At 45.4% G+C, this 20,357-nt stretch overlaps 1 protein-coding gene across 2 annotated transcripts in view; it reads left to right on the top strand.

Annotated features, from left to right (window-relative positions):
* Positions 1–12,512, top strand: part of TMEM72 (transmembrane protein 72) — a 48,261-nt gene extending 35,749 nt beyond the window's left edge. For both annotated transcript variants that reach the window (XM_038744146.1, XM_038744147.1), the window contains exons 4-5: positions 7,160–7,299; positions 11,908–12,512. In XM_038744146.1, coding sequence (XP_038600074.1) covers positions 7,160–7,299; positions 11,908–12,383 — 616 coding nt within the window. In that variant the 3' untranslated portion in view covers positions 12,384–12,512. The remainder of the gene's footprint in view (positions 1–7,159; positions 7,300–11,907) is intronic.
* Positions 12,513–20,357: the final 7,845 nt, after the last annotated feature.

The raw sequence follows: 20,357 nt of genomic DNA, 5'->3' as shown, positions 1-20,357 counted from the left end.
GTGGAGGGTTAGGGAGTTCCAGATCAGTGATGAGATAGGTGAGATCAAAGTACAGTGGGTAGGTTAGTGTTAGAGGAGCAAAGAAGCAGCGTGGCTCAATGGAAAGAGCACGGGCTTTGGAATCAGAGATCATGGGTTCAAATCCCAACTCTGCCAACTGTTAGCTGTGTGACTTTGGGCAAGTCACTTAACTTCTCTGTGCCTCAGTTCCCTCATCTGTAAAATGGGGATTAATAATAATAATAATAATAATAATGGCATTTAGTAAGCGCTTACTATGTGCAAAGCACTGTTCTAAGTGCTGGGGAGGTTACAAGGTGATCAAGTAGTCCCACAAAGGGCTCACAGTCTTAATTCCCATTTTAAGACTAAGGATTAAGACTGTGAGCCCGCTGTGGAACAACCTGATCACCTTGTAACCTCCCCAGTGCTTAGAACAGTGCTTTGCACATAGTAAGCACTTAATAAATGCCATTATTATTATTATAAAATGTGCAAAGTGGTGGGAAATCAGCAAGGTGATACAGGATGGGGACAGTTGGTAAGGAGTTTCTCTCTGATGCGGAAGTGGATGCCCAAGCACTAGAGGAGTGGGGAATCGTGTGTTCAACTTTTTTTAGAAAACTGAACTAGACAACAGAGTGAAGAAAAGGACTGGAATGGGGAGAGAAAGGAGGAGGAAGGGACAGTCATTCATTCAGTCAATCATATTTATTGAGCAATTACCATGTGTGGAGCACTGTACTTAGTGCTCGGGAGAGTAAGAGAAGCAGCATGGCTCAGTGGAACAAGCAAGGGCTTGGGAGTCAGAAGTCATGTGTTCTAATCCCTGCTCCGCCACTTGTCAGCTGTGTGACTTTGGGCAAGTCACTTAGCTTCTCTGTGCCTCAGTTACCTCATCTGTAAAATGGGGATTAAGAGTGTGAGCCCCATGTGGGACAACCTGATTACCTTGTATCCCCCCAATACTTAGAACAGTGCTTGGCACCTAGTAAGTGCTTAACAAATGCCATTATTATTATTATTATTATCATTATTACAGTACAACAATAAACAGACACATTCCCAGCCCACAGCGAGCTTACAGGCTGGGGGTGGGGAGACAGACATCAATATGAATAAATAAATGACAGATATGTACTTAAGTGCTGTGGGGCTGGGACGGGGGAAGAACCAAGGGAGCAAGTCAGAGCGACGCAGAGGGGAGTGCGAGAAGAGGAAAGAAAGGGCTTAGTCTGGGAAGGCCTCTTGGAGGAGATGGGCCTTCAGTAAGGCTTTGAAGGGGGGGAGAGTAATTGTCTGTCAGATTTAGTGCTTGGGAGAGGCCAATGCAGCAGAATTAGCAGGCGTATTGCCTGCCCATAATGAGAATACAGTCTAGAGGGGGAGACAGACATGAATATAAATAAATAATTTAAAATATATAATTTAAAGATATGTACACGAGGGCAAATATCAAATTCCCAGAGGTCACACATTCAAAGAATAATAACAATAATAATAGCATTTATTAAGCACTTACTATATGCAAAGGACTGTTCTAAGCGCTGGGGAGGTTACAAGGTGATCAGGTTGTCCCACAGGGGGCTCACAGTCTTAAGCCCCATTTTCCAGGTGAGGTAACTGAGGTCCAGATAAGTGAGGTGACTTGCCCAAACATCAACATCAACATCAATCGTACTTATTGAGCGCTTACTATGTGCAGAGCACTGTACTAAGTGCTTGGGAAGTACAAATTGGCAACATATAGAGACAGTCCCTACCCAACAGTGGGCTCACAGTCTAAAAGGGGGAGACAGAGAACAAAACCAAACATACTAACAAAATAAAATAAATAGAATAGATATGTACAAGTAGAATAAATAAATAAATAAATAAATAGAGTAATAAATACGTACAAACATATATACATATATACAGGTGCCGTGGGGAAGGGAAGGAGGTAAGATGGGGGGGATGGAGAGGGGGACGAGCGGGAGAGGAAGGAAGGGGCTCAGTCTGGGAAGGCCTCCTGGAGGAGGTGAGCTCTCAGTAGAGCCTTGAAGGGCGGAAGAGAGCTAGCTTGGCGGATGGGCAGAGGGAGGGCATTCCAGGCCCGGGGGATGACGTGGGCCGGGGGTCGATGGCGGGACAGGCGAGAACGAGGTACGGTGAGGAGATTAGCGGCGGAGGAGCGGAGGGTGTGGGCTGGGCTGGAGAAGGAGAGAAGGGAGGTGAGGTAGGAGGGGGCGAGGGGATGGACAGCCTTGAAGCCCAGGGTGAGGAGTTTCTGCTTGATGCGCAGATTGATTGGTAGCCACTGGAGATTTTTGAGGAGGGGAGTAATATGCCCAGAGCATTTCTGGACAAAGATAATCCGGGCAGCAGCATGAAGTATGGATTGAAGTGGAGAGAGACACGAGGATGGGAGATCAGAGAGAAGGCTGGTGCAGTAGTCCAGACAGGATAGGATGAGAGTTTGAATGAGCAGGGTACCAGTATGGATGGAGAGGAAAGGGTGGATCTTGGCAATGTTGCGGAGCTGAGACCGGCAGGTTTTGGTGATGGCTTGGATGTGAGAGGTGATTGAGAGAGCGGAGTCGAGGATGACACCAAGGTTGCGGGCTTGTGAGACGGGAAGGATGGTAGTGCCGTCAACAGAGATGGGAAAGTCAGGGAGAGGGCAAGGTTTGGGAGGGAAGACAAGGAGTTCAGTCTTCGACATGTTGAGCTTTAGGTGGTGGGCAGACATCCAGATGGAGATGTCCTGAAGGCAGGAGGAGATGCGACACTGGAGAGAGGGGGAGAGAGCAGGGGCGGAGATGTAGATCTGGGTGTCATCAGCGTAGAGATGATAGCTGAAGCCGTGGAAGCGAATGAGGTCACCGAGGGAGTGCGTGTAGATCGAGAACAGAAGGGGACCAAGCACTGAACCTTGGGGAACCCCCACAGTAAGAGGATGGGAGGGGGAGGAGGAGCCTGCAAAAGAGACTGAGAATGAACGACCGGAGAGATAAGAGGAGAACCGGGAGAGGAAGGAGTCCGTGAAGCCAAAGTTGGATAGTGTGTTGAGGAGAAGAGGGTGGTCCACAGTGTCGAAGGCAGCTGAGAGGTCGAGGAGGATTAGGATAGAGTATGAACCATTGGATTTGGCAAGCAGGAAGTCATTGGTGACCTTTGAGAGGGCAGTTTCCGTGGAATGTAGGGGACAGAAGCCAGACTGGAGGGGGTCGAGGAGAGAGTTGTTGCTGAGAACAACTTATTATTATGAGGAGCAGCATGGCTCAGTGGAAAGAGTGCAGGCTTTGGAGTAGGAGGTCATGGGTTCAAATTCTGGCTCCGCCAATTGTCAGCTGTGTGACTTTGGGCAAGTCACTTCACTTTTCTGGGCCTCAGTTCCCTCATCTGTAAAATAGGGATTAAGTCAGTGAGCCCCCCGTGGGACAACCGGATCACTCTGTAACCTCCCCAGAGTTTAGAACAGTGCTTTGCACATAGTAAGTGCTTAATAAATGCCATCATTTCTATTATTATTATCACCATCCATCATTCACATTTATTGAGTACTTACTGGGTGCCTAGCACTGTACTAAGAGCCTGAGAGAGTATGCTACAGCAGAGTTGGCAGACATATTCCCTGCCCACAACGAGTTTACAATCTAGAGCTTACATCAGCATCATTATCACCATCATGTTCTGGTTCCCATTTTCAGTCATGGTATTAAATAAGTAATTACTAGGCATCAAGGCCTTAGATACAAAATAATCAGACTGAACCCAGTTCTGCTCTACAAGGGGCTCATGGTTTACGAGACTGTGAGCCCATTGCGGGCAGGGAATTTGACTGTTTATTGTTGCATTGTACTCTCCCAAGCGCTTAGTACAGTGCTCTGCACACAGTAAGTACTCAATAAATATTAGTGAATGAATGAATGAATGAATGACTGAATGAATGAATGAAGGGGGAGGGACAACAGGTATTTTAGTCCTCTTTTATAGATAAGGAAACAGAGGCCCAGCTATGTCAAGTGACTTGCCCATCATTAAACAGCAGCAGGACAGTGAAAGAGCTGAAATTGGAACCCAGGGCTCTTGACTTCCAGATTTATGGTGTTTCCAAATGATTGCTCTATCATCTCAAATTCCAGTGGCCCAGAAAATCCCTTAGTCTTATTCTTTAAAGTCAATTTCCTTCCAAATGAGCATATCATTTGCCCGCAATAGATGTCTAGGTCGGGGGGGAACTGACAAGAATTTGTTCAATCAATCAATCAATCGTATTTATTGAGCACTTACCATTTTCAGACCCCAAATTTGGGGTGCAGAAATACACTGGACATTTTATTGTTATACAATTAGATCACTGCATCTTCTTTTTGTACTATTATCGTTAATATCATCCTTCAGATTGTAAGCTCACTGTTGGCAGGGACTGTGTTTACCAACTCTGTTGAACTGTAGTTTCCCCAGCACTTAATTAAGTGCTCTGTAAGGTAGGAGGCACTCAATAAAAAACCATTGATCAGTATTAGCATTACCATTATTATTATTATTACTAAGAAAACCAAAATTCCAAGTCCTGGTACCAAACTCCAACAGGTTCCTTGGGCTTTTCTGCCACTTTTTTCCAGACAGTTCAGAGAACAGGTCCCACAGCTCATGTAGTCTCACAAAGCACGCCAATCTAATAATAAATAATAATAATTATTATTATTATATCTAAGTGCTGGGGTAAAAACAAAGTAATCCTGTTCGACACAATCCGATATCCAACATCCGACACCCTCATCTGCAAAATGGGGATTCAGTGTCCTGGATGGTTCCTGATTATCCTGTAGTCTGTAGATTTTCGCTGTAGAGCGTAAGCCCATTGCGGGCAGAAAACAAGTCTGCCAACTTCGGGGTTTTTATGATATTTGTGCCAGGCGCTATTCTGAGCACTGAGCTAGAGACAGGTTAATCAGGTTGGACACAATCCCTGTCCTACATGAGACACAGTCTTCATTCCCATTTTACAGATAAGGGAACTGAGGCACGGAGAAGTGAAGTGACCCAAGATCACACAGCAGATAATAATAATGATGGTATTTGTTAAGCGCTTACTATGTGCAAAGCACTGTTCTAAGCACTGGGGGGGATACAAGGTGATCGGGTTGTTCCGCTTGCGGTTCACAGGCTTAATCCCCATTCTACAGATGAGGTAACTGAGGCCCAGAGAATAATAATAATAATAATAATAATAATAATAATAATGGCATTTGTTAAGTGCTTACTATGTGCAAAGCACTGCTCTAAGCACTGGGGGGGATATAAAGTGATCAGGTTGTCCCATTTGAGGCTCACAGGCTTAATCCCCATTTTACAGATGAGGTAACCGAGGCCCAGAGAATAATAATAATAATAGCATTTGTTAAGTGCTTACTATGTGCAAAGCACTGTTCTAAGCACTGGGGGGGATATAAAGTGATCAGGTTGCCCCACTTGAGGCTCACAGGCTTAATCCCCATTTTACAGATGAGGTAACTGAGGCCCAGAGAAGTTAAGTGACTTGCCCAAAGTCACACAGCTGACTAGTGGCAGAGCTGGGATTCGAACCCATGACCTCTGACTCCCAAGCCCAGGCTTTTTCCACTGAGCCACACCACTGCAGATATCTCCCAAGTGCTTAAAACATGGCTCTGAACACAGTAAACGCTCAGTAAATATGATAAATTGATTGACTGATTAACAAATACCACAACTACTACTACTGTTTCAAGTTTTCCTAGATATCATGCTCTGCATACAGTAAGCACTCAATAAATACGATTAAATGAATCTCAGCATCCATCATACATTTTGCCACTACAGGGTGCAAGCTTCTTCTAGTAATAGAGCGCTTACCATGGGCCAAGCACTGTACTAAGCACTGGGGTAGACACAAAATAATCAGTTGCATGCAGTCCATGTCCTACACTGGGCTCACAGTCTTAATCTCCATTTTACAGATGAGGTAACTGAGGCCCAGAGAAGTAAAGTGAATCACCCAGCAGAGAAGTGGAAGAGTGGGGATTCATTCATTCAATCGCATTTATTGAGCACTTACTGTGTACTAAACGCTCGGAAAGTACAATTTGGCAACAGGCCCTACCCAGCAACGGGCTCACAGTCTAGAGGGGGGAGACAGCCAACGAAACAAAACAAGTAGACAGGTGTCGATAGATAAAGGGAATTATAGATATATACACATCATTAATTAAATGAATAGAGATTTATTTTATCTCTAGGGAATTAGAACCCAGGTTCAGGCTCTTTCCTCTAGACCAGACTTTTCAAGTAAACGCAAATGCACTTCCCACTGAGAGAAGCAGCGTGGCTTAGTGGAAAGAGCCTGGGCTTGGGGGTCAGATGTCATGGGTTCTAATCCCGGCTCCGCCACTTGTCAGCTGTGTGACTTTGGGCAAGTCACTTTACTTCTCAGTGCCTCAGTCACCTCATCTGTAAAATGGGGATTAAGACTGTTAGCCCCACGTGGGACAACCTGATAATCTTGTAACTATCCCAGTGCTTAGAACAGTTCTTGGCACATAGTAAGCACTTAATAAATGCCAACATTATTATCATTATTATTAAAATGGGGATGAAGACTTTGAGCCCCACGTGGGACAACCTAATAATCTTGTATCTATCCCAGCGCTTAGAGCAGTGCTTGGCACAGAGTAAGCGCTTAACAAATACCATCATCATCATCACCGAGAGCAGGGATGACAGATGAAAAACTCTCTCTGGATGGGGTGGGCAGCCCTTGGACTGTGCCCTCCTGAGATGAGCCATGATGAATCAATCAATCAATCAATCGGATTTATTGAGCGCTTACTGTGTGCAGAGCACTGTACTAAGTGCTTGGGAAGTGCAAGTTGGCAACATATAGAGACAGTCCCTACCCAACAGTGGGCTCACATCTCTAGAAGGGGGAGACAGAGAACAAAACCAAACATATTAACAAAATAAAATAAATAGAATAGATGAAGCATGTGCTGGGGTGTAGCGGGGATTCTAGACTGTGAGCCCGCTGTTGGGTAGGGACCGTCTCTATATGTTGCCAATTTGTACTTCCCAAGCGCTTAGTATAGTGCTCTGCACACAGTAAGCGCTCAATAAATACAATTGAATGAATGAATGATGAACTTTTCTCTTGCAGGTGCCCACCAGAGTCTCTGGCCTACGCAATACGGGAAAAAGCCTGCAAAGCGGGGAGTTTCCAGAAATTCCTGGGCTACCTGCTGCTGTCCGTGGCCTGCTTCCTCCACCCGGTGATCGTCTGGCATGTGACCATCCCAGGTACAGCTTCCGCCGCTCCCAACCAACTCAGAGACACTTCCCTCATAATTATAATGATGGTTTTTTATTTATTTATTTACCTTATTTGTACATATTTATTCTATTTATTTTATTTTGTTAATATGTTTTGTTTTGTTGTCTGTCTCCCCCTTCTAGACTGTGAGCCCCCCTTTTAGACTGTGAGCCCACTGTTGGGTAGGGACTGTCTCTATATGTTGCCAACTTGTACTTCCCAAGCGCTTAGTACAGGGCTCTGCACACAGTAAGCGCTCAATAAATACGACTGATTGATTGATTGATTGATTGATTGAGCCTGCTGTTGGGTAGGGACCATCTCTATAAGTTGCCAACTTGTACTTCCTAAGCGCTTAGTACAGTGCTCTGCACACAGTAAGCGCTCAATAGATACGACTGAATGAATGAATGAATGAATCCCCGTTTCACAGATGAGGGAACTGAAGCCCAGAAAATGATAATAATAATAATAATAATAATAATAATAATAATAATAATAATAATAATAATAATAATAATAATAATATAATGGTGATTATTCATTCATTCATTCAATCATATTTATTGAGCGCTGACTGTGTGCAGAGCGCAGTACTAAGCACTTGGGAAGTACAAGTCGGCAACATATAGAGACGGTTCCTACCCAACAACGGACTCACAGTCTAGAATGAGGAGACAGACAACAAAATCAATCAATCAATCAATCAATCATATTTATTGAGTGCTTACTGTGTGCAGAGCACTGTACTAAGCGCTTGGGAAGTACAAGTTGGCAACATATAGAGACAGTCCCTACCCAACAGTAGGCTCACAGTCTAAAAGGGGTAACAGAGAACAAAACCAAACATATTAAGAAAATAAAATAAATAGAATAGATATGTACAAGTAAAATAAATAAATAAATAAATAAATAAATAAATAAATAAATAAATAAATAGAGGAATAAATATGTACAAACATATATACATATATACAGGTGCTGTGGGGAAGGGAAGGGGCTAAGATGAGGGGGGTGGAGAGGGGGACGAGGGGGCAGAGGGGGAGACAAAACAAAACAGGGAGACAGGTGCTCAATAAATATTCATTCATTCATTCAATCGTATTTATTAAGCGCTGACTGGGTGCAGAGCACTGTACTAAGCACTTAGGAAGTCCAATAGAGATGGTCCCTACCCAACAACGGGCTCACAGTCTAGAAGGGGAAGACAGACGACAAAACAAAACATGGGGACAGGTGTCAAAATCGTCAGAACAAATAGAATTAAAGCTAGATGCACATCATCAACAAAATAAATAGTAAATATGTACAAGTAAAATAAAGAGTAATAAATCTGTACAATTATATATACAGGTGCTGTGGGGAGGGGAAGGAGGTAGGGCGGTGGGGGTGGGGAGGATGAGAGGAAAAAGGGGGCTCAGTCTGGGAAGGCCTTCTGGCTAGGAGAGGCCTCGGCCTTGTCCTCTTTGAGGCCACCGCCACCACGCAGGATCAGATTCCTCTTCTTGGGAGGGACTGAGTTAAGTGCTTACTATGTGCCAAGCACTTTTCTAAGCGCTGGGGTAGAGATAAGGTAATCAGGTTGTCCCACATGGGGCTCACAGTCTTAATTCCCATTTCACAGATGAGGTAACTGAGGCCCAGAAAATAATAATAATCATTACGATGCTTAGGAAGCACTTACTATGTGCCAAGCGTTGTTCTAAGCTCTGGAGTAGACAAGTTAATCAGGTTGTACAGAGTCCCCATCCCACAACGGGCTTACAGCGTGGCTCAGTGGAAAGAGCCCGGGCTTTGGAGTCAGAGGTCATGGGTTCAAATCCCGGCTCTGTCAATTGTCAGCTGTGTGACTCTGGGCAAGTCACTTACCTTCTCTGGGCCTCAGTTACCTCATCTGTAAAATGGGGATTGAGACTGTGAGCCCCACGTGGGACAACCTGATCACCTTGTAACTTCCCCAGTGCATAGAACAGTGCTTGGCACATAGTAAGTGCTTGATAAATGCCATCGTTGTTTTATTATTATTATTGTTATTAATCCCCATTTTGCAGATGAGGTAACCTCCTCCAGGAGGCCTTCCCAGACTGAGCCCTCTCCTTCCTCTCCCCCTCCTCCCCCTCTCCGTCCCCCCATCTTACCTCCTTCCCTTCCCCACAGCACCTGTATATATGTATATATGTTTGTACATATTTATTACTCTATTTATTTATTCTACTTGTACATACTTATTCTATTTATTTTATTTTGTTAATATGTTTGGTTTTGTTCTCTGTCTCCCCCTTCTAGACTGTGAGCCCACTGTTGGGTAGGGACCGTCTCTATATATTGCGAGCTTGTACTTCCCAAGCGCTTAGTACAGTGCTCTGAACACAGTAAGTGCTCAATAAATACGATTGATTGATTGATTGATTGATTGATTGATTGAGGCCCAGAAAAGTGAAATGACCTTCAAGGTCACACAGCAGTCGCATGGTGGATCCGGGATCAGAACCCAGTTCCTTTGGGCTCCCAAGTGTATGATCTATCCAGTAAGCCACGCAGCTTCTCACGAGTGAAGTGACTTATCCTAGGTCACACAGCAGACAGGTGGCAGGGATGGGATTAAAACTACGGTCCTTAGGACTTCCAGGCGGTGCTCTATCTGCAGCCGACGATGGACGGACCAACCTGGCCTCGGCTTATTATTATTATTATTATTATTGTTGTTATTATTATTATTATCATCGTCATTATCATTATTATCATTATTGCATTTATTAAGCACTTACTATGTGCAAAGCACTGTTCTAAGCGCTGGGGAGGCTACAAGATTATGAGGTTGTCCCTCATGGGGCTCACAGTCTCAATCCCCATTTTACAGATGAGGTAACTGAGGCATAGAGAAGTGAAGTGACTGCCCAAAGTCACACAGCTGACAATTGGCAGAGCCGGGATTTGAACCCATGACCTCTGACTCCAAAGCCCGGGCTCCTTCCTACTGAGCCACCCTGCTTCTCTGCTTCTCATATTATTATATGATTATAATAATTAGATATAATATAATAATTAGTAATAGTAGTATTGCGGTTTTTATTAAGCACTTACTGTGTGCCAGGCACTGGATTAAGCGCTGTGGTGGATCCAAACATAATGATGATGGCATTCATTAAGCGCTTACTATGTGCAAAGCACTGTTCTCTTCCCCCCTTCAAGGCCCTACTGAGAGCTCACCTCCCCCAGGAGGCCTTCCCACACTGAGCCCCCTCCTTCTTCTCCTCCTCTCCACTCCCCCGCCTGACCTCCTTCCCTTCCCCACAGTACCTGTATATATGTATATATGTTTGTTCCGTATTTATTACTCTATTTATTTTACTTGTACATATCTATTCTACTTACTTTATTTTGTTGATATGTTTGGTTTTGTTCTCTGTCTCCCCCTTCTAGACTGTGAGCCCACTGTTGGGTAGGGACTGTCTCTATATGTTGCCAACTTGTACTTCCCAAGCGCTTAGTACAGTGCTCTGCACACAGTAAGCGCTCAATAAATACGATTGAATGAATGAAGGAAGGAAGGAAGGAAGGAAGGAATGAACGAACCCTGGGTTGAGGCAGAAATGATAGAACAATTGCCGTTATTATTATTATCATCATCATTACCCCCGACTAATGGGGGTAACTGCTTAAAGTTCCTATTGGTTGGAGGTTGTGTGGTGACATTCTGGGTTCCAAGATTTGCCGGTCTCCTCCTTTTTCCTAGGGACTCACAGCCCCCGATCCAGAGGATTTATGGGAGTCAGGGTGGATAATGGCGGGAAAGACCGTAAGACCAGACTTGCCTGTCTTTTTGTTGATTGTAGTAGCAAGAGAAGCATCACCATCATCATCAATCGTATTTATTGAGCGCTTACTATGTGCAGAGCACTGTACTGAGCGCTTGGGAAGTACAAATTGGCAACATATAGAGACAGTCCCTACCCAACAGTGGGCTCATCCTCTTCCCAATGTGTCTACAAAGACGTCGGCTCCACAGCGATGACTGTAGACTTCCACATCTCTGGGTCTCAAGCTAGCAGACGGAAACTTCTTGCGCATCTCCTGTGTCAGGAGAAGATGCTTCGCCTTAAATTCTGCAGAGGTGGCTGAGAGAGCAGTCAGGGTGCAATCAATCAATCAATCAATCGTATTTATTGAGCGCTTACTGTGTGCAGAGCACTGTACTAAGCGCTTGGGAAGTACAAGTCGGCAACATATAGAGACAGTCCCTACCCAGCAGCGGGCTCACAGTCTAAAAGGGGGAGACAGAGAACAAAACCAAACATACTAACAAAATAAAATAAATAGAGCGGATGAGGTGTGTGCAGGTGCAGAGAGCGGATGAGTAATCTTGAGGTTTTTGCTAATGCAAAAAAAAAAAATAAAATATTTATTTTATTTTGTTGGTATGTTTGGTTTTGCTCTCCGTCTCCCCCTTTTAGACTGTGAGCCCAACGTTGGGTAGGGACTGTCTCTATACGTTGCCAATTTGTACTTCCCAAGCGCTTAGTACAGTGCTCTGCACATAGTAAGCGCTCAATAAATACGATTGTTGATTATGATGATGCTTCTCCGCCCCTCAGGTTCCCTGCTCATCCTCACTGGCCTGGCCTATTTTCTCCTGAGCAAACGGAAGAAGAGCAAAAGCGGCCAGGAGTTGTTTCTGGCACCGGAGCGATACACAGACCCCTCGGGCAGCGCGGTGAACACCACCCGCGGCGGAGACACGGAGCAGATCTACACTTTCCACGGCCCCTTCAAGGAAGGCCGGACCTCGCTCCTCGTCCACATGAAGAGCATCCTGAAAGGCGGCGGGGATCAACCCCCCAGGGCCCCGGACGCCAAGATGGAGCTGGCCCTGCAGCCGACCGAGGCCCCGGCTGGAAGGAAGCAGGTGCATTTTGAGGAGAAGGTGGTTAAAATCATCCCCCCCGTGATGGACAGCCCGGAAGACCAGGACAGCGAGCCCGAGGAAACTACATCCGACACAACGCCCATCATCGCTCCCCCGGAGAGCCCTCTCTTCATGTCTTCTCTTGCCACCACCAGTCTGTTCTGAGCCTCCGCCGTCTCCTCACCTGATCTTCATCTCCTTGAACCCCGGGGATTCTGGAAAGGAGGATTATGAGAAGCAGCGTGGCTTCGTGGAAAGAGCCCGGGCTTGGGAGTCAGCGGTCGTGGGTTCTAATTCCGGCTCTGCCACTTAGCGGTTGTGTGACTTTCGGCCGGTCACTTAACTTCTCTGTGCCTCGGTGACCTCATCTGTAAAATAGGGATTAAGACTGGGAGCCCCACGTGGGACAACCTGATTACCTTGTCTCTACTCCAGTGCTTAGAACAGTGCTTGGCACATAGTAAGCGCTTAACAAATGCCATTATTGAGAAGCAGGTGGCTTAATGGAAAGAGCCCGGGCTTGGAAGTCAGAGGTCGTGGGTTCTAATCCTGGCTCTGCCACTTAGCAGCTGTGTGACTTTCGGCCAGGCACTTAACTTCCCTGTGCCTCAGTGACCTCATCTGTAAAATGGGGGTTAAGACTGGGAGCCCCATGTGGGACAACCTGATTCCCTTATATGTACCCCAGCGCTTAGAACAGTGCTTGGCACATAGTAAGCGCTTAACAAATACCATTATTGAGTAGCCGGTGGCTTAGTGGAAAGAGCCCGGGCTTGGGAGTCAGCAGTCGTGGGTTCTAATCCCAGCTCTGCCACTTAGCAGCTGTGTGACTTTCGGCCAGTCACTCTGCCACTTAGCAGCTGTGTGACTTTCGGCCAGTCACTTAACTTCTCTGTGCCTCAGTGACCTCATCTGTAAAATGGGGGTTAAGACTGGGAGCCCCATGTGGAACAACCTGATTACCTTGTCTCTACTCCAGTGCTTAGGACAGTGCTTGGCACATAGTAAGCGCTTAACAAATACCATTATTGAGAAGCAGGTGGCTTAATGGAAAGAGCCCGGGCTTGGAAGTCAGAGGTCATGGGTTCTAATTCCGGCTCTGCCACTTAGCAGCTGTGTGACTTTCGGCCAGTCACTTAACTTCTCTGTGCCTCAGTTACCTCATCTGTAAAATGGGGGTTAAGACTGGGAGCCCCATGTGGGACAACCTGATTACCTTGTCTCTACTCCAGTGCTTATAACAGTGCTTGGCACATAGTAAGCACTTAACAAATACCATTATTGAGAAGCAGGTGGCTCAGTGGAAAGAGCCCGGGCTTGGGAGTCAGAGGTCATGAGTTCTAATCCCGGCTACACCACTTATCGGCTGTGTGACTTTGGGTAAGTCACTTAACTTCTCTGTGCCTCAGTGACCTCATCTGTAAAATGGGGATTAAGACTGTGAGCCCCATGTGGGACAACCTGATTACCTTGTCTCTACTCCAGTGCTGAGAACAGTGCTTGGCACAGAGTAAGCACTTAACAAATGCCATCATCATTATTATTATTATTATTATTATTATTATTATTATCACCAACACTTAAGGCTCCTCTCAAACACACTGCTCCACCTGGGGCTTCCTTCCCTAGCTCCTTTCAGAAGAGCTCAAAAGATTTCATTCTACTCATTCTCACCCCACTCGCAGCAGGATGGATGAGTTGCAGGTGGAGAAACTGAGGCAGGCCCACTTGAAGTGACTTGTTGCTGGTCGGTTAATGGTTGAATCATGATTCCTCAAGCTGAGGGTAGCAGAATTCCTTACCTGCCACCTGCAAAAATTTTCAGAGCCAGCAAGAGGGCAAGAAGAGAGCAGAACGTTGCTGTTGTAGGGGAAATGGAGCGATAAACTGGACAAGAAAACATATTGGTTCTGAGCCGATCGACCCTGGAAAGAATTTTCTAGCTTCGCGTTTTTTCCTGTGACTTGGACTGTGTCTTCAGACTCATTATCAATCAATCGGTGGTCTTTATTGAGCACTTCCCGGCACGTTGGAAGCACTTCAATACCTCAATTCAATTCATTTGAGTTGGTAGGCAATATTTAATTATGAAGAGGCAACTCAGATGTCTCAAAAATAATGGTCATCCAATTCATGAGTATCCAAGAGATGTAGGAAAACAGGGTACAATCTGGGAGGGAGGAGAAACATATGGGGTCATTGATAATAATAATAATGGTATTTGTTAAGGGCTTATTGTGTGCCAGGCACTGTACTAGACGCTGGGTTAGATACAAAGTGATAGCGTTGGACAGAATCCCTGTCTCACGTGGGGCTCACAGTCTTAATCCCCATTTTACGGATGAAGAAACGGAGGTCCAGAAAAGTGAAGGGACTTGCCCGAGGTCACTCAGCTGATAAGTGGTGGAGCCGGGATTAGAACTCAGGACATTTTGACTCTCAGGCGCTTCCCACTGGACCACACTGCTTCTCACTGCCCATAGGGGGTTAGTCTAAATAAAAACCAGTAGCTAGTGGTCTTGGGGGTCCGGGGAGTCAGACTATCTGAGGAGAAAACATGGATTTGACCTCTGCTGTTGTCACAGAAATGTAGATGGTTAGAGAGGAGAGGAACCCGTTTTGAAGTTGGCTTCGCTCTCATCGTTTCCCACCCTGGACCTATTCTCTGGGGGAAACTTCCCAAGCTAACTTCCCCACGATGGGCCACACATGATTCAGAAACTCCAAGCAGAGTCAACAGCAACGTCATTTGGGAGGTGGGAGATTGGGAAGATTTATCCCCTCGGATGCTGTCCTATTGAAGCATCCGGATGCAGGACCCATTCGTGAACAAATGGACTACACTCCATCTCCGTCTTGCTTTATCCCTGTACGGAGACTCCTGAGGGAGTTTTCCTTTCAAAGCTGTGCAGGCCAGGCTTCAGGAAGGAAGTTCAAATGTTACTTCAAACTTGTCTTACTTAACGTCCAATAAACACTTTGAAAAACAACTCTCGGGAGATGTGTGGTCAATCAATATGACCAGCACCTGCGCCCCACTGTCCTAAGCGCATGAGAGCATATAATAAGCATATGAGAAACAGCGTGGCTTAGTGGAAAGAGCCCGGGCTTGGGAGAGTCAGAGGTCGTGGGTTCTAATCCCGCCTCCGCCACTTGTCGGCTGTGTGACTTTGGGCAAGTCACTTCACTTCTCTGTGCCTCAGTTACCTCATCTGTAAAATGGGGATTAAGACTGTGAGCCCCCCGTGGGACAACCTGAGCACCTTGTAACCTTCCCAGCGCTTGGAACAGTGCTTTGCACATAGTAAGTGCTTAATTAAAGCCATTATTATTATTATTATTATTCTCTGTGCCTCAGTTACCTCATCTGTAAAATAGGGATTAAGACTGTGAACCCCCCGACCTGATTACCTTGTATCTACCCCAGACTTAGAACAGTGCTTGACACATAGTAAGTACTTAACAAATACCATCATCGTTATTATTATTATTAATAAAGTTTGTAGATACTCTCCCTGCCTCTGAAGAGTCCCCGGTCATATTTCTAAAGTGAGATCTCCAAGGAGACTTGGGAATTGCGGATGAGACACCAAGATTCATGAAGACCTGGGTTCTCTTCAAGTTGGGTTGGGTCAAGAGTCAAGGTTTTAAACATTAAGGGAAAACGCTTTTCTTTCGAACTTAGTTCTTCCTCTGCTGGTGCCTAGGCAGCTCTGAGCTCGAGCGAAAATGAAAACCAGTAGCTTTAGCCTCACTAGTGATGTTCCAAGAGACAATCTCTCACACAGCATCTGTGATCCCTGATCACACCTCCTCCAAGAAGCCTTCCCCGATTAAGGCCTCATCTCTCTTACTCCCTCTCCCTTCTTCGTCGACTGGCATTGAGATCTTTTACCTTTATTTACCCCTCCTCTGTCGCACGCACTTACGTCCCTATCCATAATTTAGTTTAACATCTGTCTCCTTCTCCAGAATGTTCACTCTTTGTGGGCAGGGAACATGTCTACCAACTCTGTTATACTGTACTCCCCCAATCTCTCAGTACAGTGCTCTGCAGGCAGTAAGTGCCCAATAAATACCACTGATTGACTGACAATGTTTCTGAGCCTTGTGAGGAGAAACAAAATGGTGTAAACGATAGAGCAGGTCCTGGGAGTCGGAATGTCATGGGTTCTAATCCTGACTCCATCACTTGCTAGCTGTGTGACCTTCGGTGTCTCACTTCACTTCCCTGGGCCTCAATTACCTCGTCTGTAAAATGGGGATTGCGACTGTGAGTCTCACAGGAAACAGGGACTGTGTCCAACTTGATTTGGGCTGTGTGACTTTGTCTGGCTGTGTGACAAAGTCTGTGTGACTTTGGGCAAGCCTCTTAACTTCTCTGTGCCTCAGTTACCTCATCTGCAAAATGGGGATTGACTGTAAGCCCCGCGTGGGACAACCTGATCACCGTGTGAGAAGCAGCGTGGCTCAGTGGAAAGAGCCCGGGCTTCGGAGTCAGAGGTCATGGGTTCAAATCCCGGCTCTGCCGATTGTCAGCTGTGTGACTTTGGGCAAGTCACTTCACTTCTCTGGGCCTCAGTTACCTCATCTGTAAAATGGAGATTAAGACTGTGAGCTCCCCCTGGGACAACCTGATCACCTTGTAACCTCCCCCAGCGCTTAGAACAGTGCTTTGCACATAGTAAGCGCTTAATAAATGCTATCATTATTATTATTATTTGCTTATATCCACCCCAGCTCTTAGTACAGTGCCTGGCACATAGGAAGCACTTAACAAATACCATTTGCCATTATTATTATTCAACCCAAGTACACACTGTAGCACTACTGTGTTGTACTCTTCCATCATTACTATTATTATTATTCAACCCACATATGCAATCTATCACTATTCTGTTGTACTCTCCTAAGTGCCTAACAGTGCTCTGCATACAATAAGCACTCAATAAATATAATTGATTGACTGATACTCCTTGAGCTAATGACCGAGTCATGATTCCTCTTGCTGAGCAGAGCAAAATTCCTTACCTGCCACCTCCAGATATTTTCAGTGCCAACAAGACAGTAAGAAGAGAGAGGAATGCCACTCCTATCAGGCAGCCTAAATTCACTTAAATCTCTGCCCTTAATAATAATAATAATGATGGCATTTATTAAGCACTTACTATGTGTCAAGCACTGTTCTAAGCACTGGGGAGGTTACAAAGTGATCAGGTTGTCCCACGGGGGGCTCACAGTCCTAATCCCCATTTTCCAGTTGAGGTAACTGAGGCCCAGAGAAGTGAAGTGACTTGTCCCAAGTCACACAGCTGACAAGTGGCGGAGCCGGGATTTGAACCCATGACCTCTGACTCCAAAGCCCAGGCTCTTTCCACTGAGCCATGCTACCTTTAAGCAGCATGGCCTAGAGGCAAGAGCACGGACTTGGGAATCAGAGGACATGGGTTCAATTGTCTGCTGTGTGGCCACTTAATTTTTCTGTACCTCAGTTATCTCAACTGCAAAATAGAGCTTAAGACTGTGAGCCTCATGTGGTACAGGGACTCTATCCAACCAAATTACCTAATATTTACCCAAGTTATTATAGCAGTGCTTGGCACATAGCAAGCACCTAACAAATACCACTTTTATTATTATTATGATCATTAGATTGTGAGCCCACTGTTGGGTAGGGACTGTCTCTATATGTTGCCAATTTGTACTTCCCAAGCGCTTAGTACGGTGCTCTGCACATAGTAAGCGCTCAATAAATACGATTGATGATGATGATGATGATGATTATCATTATCCCAATTCTGTGCTGTTTTCCGAAGAAGCCAAGAAAGCCACCACTCCCAGATGATGGAAAAGGTGGTCTTTATGGCTGACTCAGAAGCTCCACCACCAGCTGAGATCGAGGGATGAAAATGTCTTGGCCCTTTTTCAAAAAAATGGATGACTTTTTTAAAAGAATGATTCAAGAAGATAACCCCAGTGGAGAGAAGAGTTCAGAGGGGGGGGGTAGAAGCATTCAGGTCTCAGCCTGCTACAAGATAATAATAATAATAAAAATCAAAATAATAATAATAATAATAATAATAATAATAATGGCATTTGTTAAGTGCTTACTACATGTGAAGCACTGTTCTAAGCACTGGGGGGGATACAAGGTGATCAGGTTGTCCCACGTGGGGCTCACAGTTTTCATCCCCATTTTACAGATGAGGGAACAGAGGCCCAGAGAAGTTAAAAGACTTGCCCAAGGTCACACAGCAGACTTGTGGTGGAGCCAGGATTAGAGCCCATGACCTCTGGCTCCCAAGCCCGTGCTCTTTCCCCCGAGCCGCGCTGCTTCATGAAGACAAGAAGAAGGCTGTGGATTAATCTAAATTGGACACTTTTTTCACTAAAATAGAAAAATGATGATCACAATCAACAGAAAAAGCTTCTATAACAGCTTCCTACAAAAATGAATAATCACATCACAACTTCTTATAATAGCAACAATAATAATAATGGCATTTATTAAATGCTTACTATGTGCAAAGCACTGTACTAAGCACTGGGGAGTTTACAAAGTGATCAAGTTGTTCCACGGGGGGCTCACAGTCTTCATCCCCATTTTACAGATGAGGGAACTGGGGCACAGAGAAGTCAAATGACAGTCACACAGCTGACAACTGGCGGAGGTGGGATTTGAACGCATGACCTCTGACTCCAAAGCCCGTACTCTTTCCACTGAGCCATGCTGCTTCTCGTATTTAATTAATTACTTACTAATTACTTATTTCATCAGTGTGGTCATGGTATACTGTATTAGACTTAGGACTTAGAAAGACATAAGGAGAGTGATTACCTCAAGCCAAGAAATATTTAACCACATTTCATATTATGCTACTGGGGCTGAATTCTTTTCCGGGAAACGGTGTGACCTAGTGGAAAGAGTTTCAGTCTGGAAGTCAGAGGACCTGGATTCTAATCTCCCCTCTGCCACTTGTCGGCTTTGTGATCTGGGGCAAATCATTTGACTTCTCTGTCCCTCAGTTTCCTCAACTGTAAAATGGGGATTCAATACCTGCTCTCCCTCTTGCTTAGACCGGGAGCTCAATGAGGGGCAGCGACCGTATCTGCCAGATTATCTAATATCTACCCCTGGGCTTAGTACAGTGCCTGGCACATAGCAAGGATTTAGCAAATATCATGATTATAATATTTTTAGAGCTCTTTTTCGTTCAAGGCTCAGGTTTCTGGGGACAGCCAGAGAAGCAGCGTGGCTTAGTGAAAGAGCACAGGCTTGGGAGTCGGAGGATGTGGGCTCTAGTTCCAGCTCTGTCACTTGTCTGCTGTGTGACCTTGGGCAAGTCATTTAACTTCTCTGTGCCTCAGTTACCTCATCTGTAAAATGTGGATTAAAACTGTGAGCCCCACGTGGGACAACCTGTCTACCATTACTCCAGTGCTTAGAACAGTGTTTGGCACATACTAAGTGCTTTACAAATGCCATTGTCATTATTATTATTATTAATGCACTCCATTTCTAGCTGGAGAACAGACCCATAGAGGAGCCTGTCACACTGTGCATTATTTTTGGATTTCCCAAATTTTTTAGCCAACTGCTCCATTCCCTAGACCCTGCTTTCTCCGGGTGGGTTTGAGGATTAGAGGGCATTCACGTTGGTACCTCCAACTTTCATGCACCTCTGGAAGTTTTGGTACCCCGCTGAGGTTTGGGGGGGGGCGGGCTATGAGGGAATGGGGAGAACACACCTCAAATCCCTGTGTAGATTTAAAGCTTCAGAGATTCACAGAACAATTCTGTTTTAAAATTGTACAGCATTTTATTAGCAGAACTTTAACCCTCCGGGTTAGCCTTCTCTGCTCTCTAACTTCAACCTGTCTGGTATGCCCCCAATATTTGTCTAAGAATTCATCAATCAGTGGCATTTACTGAGCACTGACTGAACAAAGCACTACACTAAGTAGTTGGGAGAGTGCACCTCACCGTGTCTCTGTTCTTGCCTGTCCCGCAGTCGACTCCCGGCCCACATCCTTTCCCTGGCCTGGAATGCCCTCCCTCGACACATTCATTCAATCGTATTCCTTGAGCGCTTACTGTGTGCAGAGCACTGTACCAAGAGCTTGGGAAGTACAAGTTGG

This window comes from Tachyglossus aculeatus, chromosome 3, assembly GCF_015852505.1.
Source record: "Tachyglossus aculeatus isolate mTacAcu1 chromosome 3, mTacAcu1.pri, whole genome shotgun sequence".
In the NCBI taxonomy this organism is placed as follows: domain Eukaryota; kingdom Metazoa; phylum Chordata; class Mammalia; order Monotremata; family Tachyglossidae; genus Tachyglossus; species Tachyglossus aculeatus.
Note: the sequence above shows the minus strand (reverse complement) of the source record. Positions and strands in the feature narration are given on the sequence as shown.